Source organism: Nuphar pumila, chromosome 9, assembly GCF_984573655.1.
Source record: "Nuphar pumila chromosome 9, dmNupPumi1.hap1.1, whole genome shotgun sequence".
NCBI lineage: Eukaryota > Viridiplantae > Streptophyta > Magnoliopsida > Nymphaeales > Nymphaeaceae > Nuphar > Nuphar pumila.
In genome coordinates, this window is record NC_143257.1 from 122,047,757 (window position 1) to 122,057,698 (window position 9,942).

At 39.8% G+C, this 9,942-nt stretch overlaps 1 protein-coding gene across 2 annotated transcripts; it reads right to left on the bottom strand.

Annotated features, from left to right (window-relative positions):
- Window positions 1-2,345: 2,345 nt before the first annotated feature.
- LOC149829175 (BEL1-like homeodomain protein 7) lies at window positions 2,346-9,244 on the bottom strand. Of its 2 annotated transcripts, XM_090017939.1 has the most exons (7): window positions 9,066-9,244; window positions 7,979-8,223; window positions 6,355-7,644; window positions 3,423-3,799; window positions 3,274-3,334; window positions 2,957-3,209; window positions 2,346-2,794 (listed from the first exon to the last, which is right to left on the bottom strand). In XM_090017939.1, the coding sequence occupies exons 3-7, from the start codon at window positions 7,480-7,482 to the stop codon at window positions 2,559-2,561; spliced, it is 2,055 nt and encodes a 684-aa protein (XP_089874065.1). In that variant the 5' UTR covers window positions 7,483-7,644; window positions 7,979-8,223; window positions 9,066-9,244; the 3' UTR covers window positions 2,346-2,558. The 2 variants fall into 2 exon arrangements, with proteins under 2 accessions (XP_089874065.1, XP_089874064.1); XM_090017938.1 differs by having other exon boundaries at window positions 2,346-3,209.
- Between the last annotated feature and the right edge of the window lie 698 nt (window positions 9,245-9,942).

Below are 9,942 nucleotides of genomic sequence, written 5' to 3' on the forward strand. Positions count from 1 at the left end.
ACCATGTAAAAAAATGTGGCGAGGTAGTGGTCCCCACCACGCAACATGTCTTTATTTTCTCTCTGCATGAAATTGCAGTTGACAGAGAACTTGGTGAGCTGCATCTTTGTCTTTTCGGAACCAGAGATGTTTTTTCCCTTTTTCTAGATGAAGTTGGCCTTTAACGCCTGATCGAAAATTTTAGCTCAGTGACGCATATCCATCACTGCCTCTCTCTCTCTCTCTATATATATATATATATATATATATAGAGAGAGAGAGAGAGAGAGAGAGGAAATGCTTTTATTACTTGCTCCAAAGTCGTCCAACTTACACAACACTTCGTTTTCTCTCACTAAAAACGATGCCCTTAACATCTGCTTCTCACTGGAAGTTCAGTGTTATGCACCAATCATCTCTCTCTCTCTCTCGTGTCTTTAACAGCACAAAACAAAAAAACAAAATGGTTTTGTTGCTGTTGCTCCATGTACGAGATCAGTGGTCAGGGGGTTAGGCAGGGCCAATGATGGTTCATGATTCTTTCCCTACGTTAAAAGCAGGTGATGTGCTTGTCTTAAGGAAAGGGGAATATCTTTTTCCCAAGGATGAGAGTGGGCGCCTGCCGTGAAACAAGGATGGAAAGGGATGGGACGTAGGACTGTCCTTTTCCAAAATCTTAACTTTTGTATCTAAAGCATCCATCCTGTGATTAAAAGCACTTTCGTCTTTGCCCTTAATTCCCTCTCCCACCACCGAATCTGAAGTTCCCACGCTGTTAGATTCCTGGCTTTCTTCAAGAATTTCATCATTGCTCCTTTGAGCTAAGAGCCTGGCCCAGTCTGCAGAACCAGTGTCAGTGGGCCACACTTGCACCCATTATTTTTTTCTAAAAAAATGAGCCGTATTTACCACTCCCCACGTCAAAATTTATGCATTAGCACCTGCTCAGTGGTTATAGAGTCAGGATCAGGTGCAATCATTTTGCACAACTGAAATGTGCGGCTGCACCTGATCACCCTCCATCTTCTGTTGTAAGCCTGTTAGAGTGGGGCCCAGCAGCAGATGGATGGTGATCAGGTTCAGCGGCTATTTGCATTTGTGAATTGTGATTGCACCTGATCCCAACACGTGGTTATAAGTATTGCCGTTAAGAACAAAACAAGCCTGTTTGCTTGAAAGCAGTGCAGTTTAAATATGATGTTGGCGTCATATCCTGATATTTTTTTATCCTAAAAAAAAAAGACGCTGGTATCTTCATGCTAGGATTGTGTCAGTTGTAAGTGTATTTGCTTTGGTGGGACCCACCACATCCACAAAAGGCATGGTCTTACCATGGTTACCAACACAAGACAACTAAGACTAAAGCTTCCAGAGCATGGGGTTTCAATGGTAGAAGCAGCCTAACCCCAGCTTAATTATTAAAAGAATTAGGATAAAAAAGGACAAATGGGTTCCAGTACATACAATTGATGGTAGCTAATGTTCAGTGTACGGCTAAGACCAAGATTACAATTATTGGTTTAATGATTGGTCCCTATGGTCATTAAAGGCTGCTTATGAATCGGTTGGATGTACAAAGTACAAACCGTTCGTGCAAACCAACAAGAGAACTTAGTGGGAGGTCTCTCTCTCTCTCTCTCTCTCTCTCTCTCTCTTGTATGGATGCATTTGCAAGTAGCATCATGGACTGAAACTCCATTATTTGAACCTTTCACTCTCAATGATCGACACACTATGGTTCTCTCATCACAAGCGACTGCCCTTGAGACACTGGACTCCACAAAATGTCTCCACGAGAGAATAGCTTGATTCAAGCTAAAATTGCTAACCGAATTGGATTCAGTTTGTGGGCCCCACAAACATTAACAAACCCTTACCACGTTTTGTGGGGCCCACTGGCACATACCATGCATCACTTTTGTTTTCAGGGGTGCAACTGCACGTGGACCGAGGCAAGCTGAGGAGGTTTAGGCCCCATAAGATTGGAACCGGGGACCTCTTGGTTATGACTGTATGCAGTGCCTTGAACTCAAATAAGAAGCCAACCAAAAGAAGATTTGAAGTTTGATCATTGGAAGATGCACAATTTTCTTTCTTACAGATCATGGCATTGGCTGGGGTCGAACGAGAGAGTTGGATGATCAGGTCGCATTATCATAACTGAGGGGTCTCGGGTTCCAAGTCTGCATGGGCTGAGAGAGAGAGAGAGAGAGCTCTGCTTTTTAACTTGGTATTGCAACAGAACAAGGTTAAGTCAACCACATACTGCAATTTACAAAGTCCATATGATGCTTCCTTTCTCTGACACAACGTGGATCTCTAATTCAACTACACAACATTCTCCATACAACAACATTCCACTACAATGCAGAAGCAATTTTCCTTTTTCTCTTCACATGTACCCAGCATCACAATTTTACAGGAATGTGCAAACTACTTTACAGTGTGTAACAATACAACCTCTAACCTCTTATATATTACACTGCTTCATACTGGGGCCCCATTAGACATGGAACAAGAATGCTGAGAAACAGCTTTAATTGCCATTAATAACATATTAAACGGTTAACAAGCTTCATTCAAGCCACAAAATCATGCAACATATGGGAGGGACCAAACGTTTGTCTTCTGTTCCCCAGATCCATCGACTCATAGTTTGAAGTGCTTGTGCTAATAGAAGATGGATTATACACATCCTCCCCACTAATTGACATAAAATTTTGCTGTTCACTATGATGCAAACCCAAAGTGAGTGAAACACCACCGTTTGCATGTGCCTTGGCAGCATTGGTATCGTTCCCAAACCTCCCTAAACCTGCCATTTGATATGAAATGAACCTCTCATTAGCATCAGAATGCAAGAGAACATCTTGGAGAAGATTGCATTCATCGGTGCTGGACCGCTGGTCCCCGAATTTTGTGTTTCCATGGTTGTTTCTGTCTTCAACATGTGAACCTCTATTGAATTCAGTTGTACCTGCCATTTCCGTATTTGTTACAAGATCTGACTTTGTTCCACTCTGTTGGCTGGCATGGTTTTTGTCTGTAGCGACCCGTCTGTCACCCTGCAGTTCTTTTTCCTGTGAATCTCGTTTTGAATCACCTTCTCCAGCTGCATTTTCAGATGAAGAATTTGAATCCAGCTCGGTCTCACCAATTTCCTCTTTATACATTTCCTCAACCATTGGCTTCCAAAGACGAACACGTGCATTTATAAACCAGTTGGAGACCTAAACAGAAATCACATTTAGTATGTGTGTGTGTGAGAGAGAGAGAGAGCCCTTATGATGGTACCTGGCTTCTACTCAAGCCTGTCTGTCGTGCCAGCATCTGTTTATCGGAGTCTTTTGGATATCTGGCAATGAAATATTACAATGTTAGGCCAAAAAAATGATCACATATATGAACAAAGAAAAAGAAACAGTGACCATGAAATGTCTTACGGATGAAGGAAGTGTTCAAACAGCCAAGCACGAAGAATTGAAACAGAACTTTCCGGTAAGCCTCTCTGTGGCCGCCAAGCATGCTGCTGAATCATTCCAAGATGCTGCAGAGCCCTCTGTTGCCTAAGCTGCTGATCCACAAAACGAAGACGAGAAATGCCATCACTGTTGCCATTTGATGGGTCTTGTTCACCAAGACTTCTTCTAGCTGCCCGTATTTGGCCACTGATTGAATCTCGCAAACAACGGAAGTGCCTGGAAATAGTTTGAAGGGCAAGTGCAGTGTATGTCTTAGCAGCACCACATCCAGCAATTACATCGAAGGATGAAACAACTATCTGCATTTGATGGTAATATTGTTTGTATCTTCTGTCAACCTGTACCACAAAATTATGGTCCAAGCTTAGAAGTAATATAATCTTCAATGCAGACTGATATGTAAGATATAGAACCTATGGATCAATGATAATATTACTATTCAAGTCTCTACCAATCTTGGCACCTAAAGAAGTGAGAGGTTAATAAAAGAGCCATTTAGACTTAAAATATTTGCTAGAGAACATTAACATGAATGCTCTCAAAGTGCTAAAAACTGCCATTTTTTTCCTTAACCTTTAAACAGGTTTTAACATTATGTTTCTATATAAATATGAACAATGGCCTATAAGAGATGGGAACATGTGCTAGCTTGATAGAAGAATTTCTAAGTTTCAGAATTTTATGAAACGAACACCTGCAACACACATAGACCACAAGAGCCACGATAATAAGTGTCATATACATCAAACTGGTTGAAAACAGATCACAGGCAGAGGGGTTTCCATGCCCAAATGAAGCTGGTGTTACTTGTTGTTTTGCATATGTAACAAAAAGATGCTTATTGGCCTTCTGAAAGATGAGAGTTTAAACCATCCAGCAGAAGAGCTGCATCAGACTCCAGAGAATAAAAAAGAACTGAGCAGAGGACAATAGGACATAAGAAGGATGAGTGATGACCCTGATCCAGCTTAAAGAAGATGTTCTTATTTTCTTTTGGAGCAAAAAAAGGAGGTGTGTTCTTCTGGCCTCTAGCTTAATACAATACTCAAAGATGACAGCTACTTTAAATCTGAAAATAATTCCTCATGTCTTCTACCTGATCCCAATGTGAGTTTGTGGTACAGGTAGCTTTCTGTAAACGTCCAGACTCCATACATAGCTTGTTATGTTCTAGACATCCTAATATGAGTTTGTGGTACAGGTAGCTTTCTGTAAACGTCCAGACTCCATACATAGCTTGTTATGTTCTGGACATCAAAACTAGCATCAAACATTATTAAAGGAAAGAATTATAACAAAATGCAGCATGTATGCCATCATATCCACAAACCTGGCCATTCCTTTAATATATCTATTCGGAAAGTTAAAATCCAGGAACTGCTGATGGGAAAAGTTTCACTACCATCCTCATCTTGAAAATTGAAATAAATGTACATACACCTTCATGATACAACTCAATGCCTAAAACTAGTTACATGTAGTTTCTTTTTGTCAAACTGAGGTTGTAGCTAACTCCTGGGTAATCTGAATCCAAGACCCTCCATGAGATGCCATGGCTTTTTCCATACTACTTAGATATATATTCATCCACAATTTGACAACTAAACATAAATTCAGGGGTGTTGGGTCACTCAACCAAAACGATATCGGTATGTAACTTTGAGTGCATAGCATGTAGGACAGGTTGGTGGGCTTGTCATCTTCAAGCATTACATCCACAAACATATTGCTTAACACATTACAATGGAAATCCAAACCCAAGAACAGTATGTTATATGAGCTATTCTGCTTGCTGTATACTCATTAGGTACGTGCTTTTTTATATGAACAAATATTTCCATGACTAATGTGGCAAAACACATGCTACATAGAATGCTCAGACCCATGCCATGCTTTAGCAAGAAATTTTGGAGCATGGAACTTGCACGTCCAACTAGATGCATAAACTCTAGGTTGACTGAAACTAGGCATGGAGCTTGCATTCTTCAGTGAGCAATCTCATGCTTCGAAAATAGAAAAAGCAAACTGATGAGAGGGAAATGAAAAAGACAGCAAAAAATAATATGTGAAGTTAATTTTAAACATAAAATTGTTTCCCAAGAGGTTAAATTTCATGAATATTTTATATATTAAAATTTTAAAAAAAAGATCGGGTTAAAAAATATAGAAAAGAACGAGAAGGTCCTAGACAACTGGTAATTACAAGCACATGTTGATCAGTGAATCACTATGAGAAAAATGTACAGTTCAAGTTGAAAAACTAATTGTGGGAGGTGGAGTATGTCACTCCAGATTGAATGATCAGATGCCCTTATGTGCATGTGTCTAACAGACATGTGCAACACATCAGCATATCGTTTGAAGAGAAGCTTGATCTTAAGTTCCATTGCTGCATTTTAAGGTGCATGGCCTCTAATGGTAGGTAGGGTCTTGGCTTTTGAAATTGTGCTCTGAAGGGATACCATTTCAATAAATTTGCTTTAAAAGTCAAACCAACAATCACGTCTCACAAAACTGGTGAATAATTTACAATTGAACATGCATGTGAGCAACAACATTAGCAAGGAAACAAAGAAAGCATGAACACATATAGATGGTGTGGTTTCTGTTTTATGTAATATATTATACACTATATACTATGTTAAGACACCATACAAGGGGAAAAGAAATGTGAAGCTCAGTAGATTAGCACAGAGAACAAGCAATATGCCATTCTTCTACGAAAGATGTTACAAAATGCCATAACCAATGACATGAGAAAAGGAAAGAAAACTCCTACTTGAGATACACATATCTCATAACTGTAGAAGGTAAGCTAAAACATGTTAATATGATTATATCAAGTTAAAGATCAAGATATGGTGTCACATATACATGAGAGAAAGAGATGCACCTCATCCAGCATAGATAAAAGTTGTGTCAGCTTTGTCTGCAGCTCCTGCCTTTCAGCTGCAGAGAGCTCACTGGAGGGATTCACAGTTGATTCCTGAACAACCCCTCCAGAGGATGGGTTTTCAGAGGCATTTTTTCCCGCATCCATCTTCTTGGAACCAGTTACTTCTGTGGAATTCTGAAAGCTCGGGTTCTTGTTAATTTCAGGCTTCAATGTCTTCCGAACATTCACAACTTCATCTAGCAACTGCTGTGCTGCATTCAGATACTTGGAATTTGGAATAGTGTTTGCAAGGTTTGACAATCCATATGGGGAGGGGTTCATGTGCATTTGTTTCATCACAGGTGGAGATTGAAAGTTGTTCAAGACATGCCCTTTTATTATGTGATCGGCTCCAGCAAAGGCAGACAGATACTTATCGCTACTTGATTGCATACCACTGGAGCTATCATCCTTGTGGTGATCGCGCTCTAAATTTGAATGTTCTGAACCCATAAATGAAACATCAGGGTTTTCATGTCGATACTGAAGAGAAGACACTGAAATAGCTGATGGGATTTGTGTTCCAAGGCTCAAAGATAGTCCTTGCCCTTGCACAGCTGAGACATCTGACTGCTGCAATTGCAAATTCTGTCCACCTTGCAAAATGCCCAATTGCATCCGCATGCTGACATCAGGAGTCGTGCTAACAACATTGCGTACCAAATCATCGCTATTGTTTACTTGTCCTTCAATACCTTGCATACCAGTAAGGGTAACTCTTTGTTGCATTAACATCTCATTTTTACCATCTCTCCAAGCATTAAAAACATTGTTCCCAAGGCGGGATGCAATTAAATTTGAGAGGATGCCTGGATGAGATGCAGTTGGCCGTGAAACCTCGGCAGGTGAATCTTGTAATACCATAGCACCAGCAACAGGAAGCTCAACACAATTTTGTGGAGACTGAGGATGACCTGCCAAGCTTTCTGAATATCTGTTGGCCGTCGAATAGTTCATAAACGTCATGTTACCAGGAAGTGTTGATTCTGGATACAAAGAATGACTAGTATCCTTCAGATATAAAGTAGGCACAACTTCTCGTTGGCTACTAGAACCAGAGTAGTATGTATCCATGATATGCTTCATGAATCCTGCTTGGAAGATTCAATTTTGAACAAGCATAGTCGTAAAACAAGAGCAGTAGTGGCCTAGAACAATTACATGAATTTGCATTGATAACACTGTCCCAATTAAAGTTCCATTTAAATCACCAAATACAGGGTGTTTCCTTGGGAAGAAAAGCATTGGCTGCAAAAGGCCATATACAAGAAATAATTCATCAGACTTGAGATATAAAAACCAATGCTTAGCACAGAGTCATGTTTTTGTCAAGAAAACACCATGAGATGCATCAAGAAGCATATGCATCAAACACCAATGCACAAAAGTTACGAGTTGCATATTCCTAGCATAAACAATAGCTTAGAAGAATGATCAAAACGGTATCAAAGGTGTTTATTCTTCTTTTTTCCCATTCTTTTTATTCTGCAAATAATAGCACCACGGACACGTCAGCGTACAAGTTTAACACCATTCAGCAAACCAGGAGATCAACCGAGAGCAATCAAATGCACCACCATACCTGTAGGCAAGGAGTGAACTTCCAGACCGAGGTAGCTAGAAAACCACCACCAATTCGAACAAGGATTTCCAGCAGTCTTAAAATTCAAACTTCAGAGAACAGAAGTCTTCCAACACCTCTTCCTTTCAGCAAAATCAAACTGCAGCCACTGTAACATTTTCCGTACCACTCACCAAAATCTGTGCTTTCAAACGACGACTGATATTCAAAGCCTTTAGAAAGGTAGTTTCCAAGGTAGCAGAACACTGTTCATAAAATGAATAAGCTTATCCGTTAGGAATAGCAAACAACAGTTTCATGCACCATGAGTGATAGGAGACTACCAAAAAGGCCAAAGAAATCCAGCACCATGGAGACCAAAAACAAAATTTAGCTTCTTAACAAAGACGAGAAAGAAAGATGGTCTAATAAGTTAGTAGTCTAACAACGCTTAAGGCAATAATAGGACACAACATGCAACCATAAAGAAACCCATAAAATCATCATATAAGATGCTTCCTAAATCACAGTGACAAAAGGTATCAAAAAGAACACATCTTTTGTACCAAGTTCTCACAGAAAGGAACGAAATAAACAAAAACCAACCAGCCAAAGCAGTTTCAAATAACCAAACTTTTCTCCATTTGAACACAAACCCAAAAAAAAATCCCTTCTAAAGACAGACACCACAGCACCTAAAACCCAACAAGAACGCCAAACATTTCAAATCCTCCAATAAACAGCTATAACCAAACATGGATAACCACCACAAATATCAAGTTGGTATTCATAAAATCCATAGAGAACTCAGAGAGAAACCCAAAAAAAAAAAACATTTAAAAACAACAACAACAATATCCACCATTTCAAATTCTCCATTAAACAACTGACACCAAACATACCAAGTGGGCATTCGCAAAATCAACAAATAATCCAAAAAGAAGGACAAAAAACATGATAAAAATCCGATCTTTCAAAACCCCAAATACTCCTCAATCTATTTCACACCAAAAAAAGAATCACCATACAAAGAAAACAAAATTTTATCAAGTTGGTGCTCAGGCAATGGATAAAGAAACGCCCAGAAAGGAAAGTAAAAAATACATACCTCTCTCTGGCTCTGTCTTTGTGCGTTGTGTGGGTCTAATGGGTGGCAGAAAAGAGAGAAATTTGCAGAGAATCCGCAAGAGAGACGACCCCCTAAACGGAGACAACCCGATCCCGAGACCATCAAAATTTTTAAAAAATCCGATTAAAGAACTCGCAAAGAAACAGAGCAATCATCGGGGAGATACAAAGACACGCAAATCATTTAAATACATTATTTTTCTCCTCATTTTTTTGCCCCCTTTTTCCACTTATTTTTTTTAATGATCAAATCATTCACACTTCACAGGTGAGACTTCAAATGGCAGTGGACCGGGTCTTCACCACCGCCCCGTCTCAAAATTCTGCCTTCTTCTACGCACGGGTTTTGATTTTAACCTCCATTCCGGTCTCATATCTTTCTTCTACAATTTAAAAAGGAAAAAGTTCTCTTCAGTCCAAAGGTATTTTGATGAGTTTATTAACAAAAATAGAGGATGAATGGGGCAAGAAAAAGCATAAGTCCATCTTCGCACGGGTTTTGATTTTAACATTCATCCCCGACTCAATTCCTGTTTCATGTCCTCATGGAGCGAGGTGGATCGAAACCCATTTCCCCGTCCACTGCCATCCCTAACTTCGCCCTAAAGCAACAAATTTTCTTTTAATAATATATAAAAAATCACCAATTTAAAGACGAGGCCTCCCTATCGTAGGAATTCCCCAAAGGACACCCTACGCTCCTCCCCTCAACAAGTACCAATTGAACTCAATTTTCTTAAAGGGTAGCCTTCAAAAAGGCCCTTTACTCTGTTTAGGACAGTCACAACCCTCAATTCTTAAGTGACCATTATGGGTCTTAAGTCTTCACTGGCTTGGCTTCTGTCAGTTGTAGGGCC

Bases quoted from the DNA above. Each gene is read 5' to 3' on its own strand.
- LOC149829175 (XM_090017938.1), bottom strand. From the start codon at position 7,482: ATGAAGCATATCATGGATACATACTACTCTGGTTCTAGTAGCCAACGA. The intron at 3,800-6,354 runs GTGCATCTCTTT...TTTGTGGTACAG, and splicing joins TTTTATCTATGCTGGATGAG to GTTGACAGAAGATACAAACA. The intron at 3,335-3,422 runs GTAAGACATTTC...TTTCATTGCCAG, and splicing joins TTTGAACACTTCCTTCATCC to ATATCCAAAAGACTCCGATA.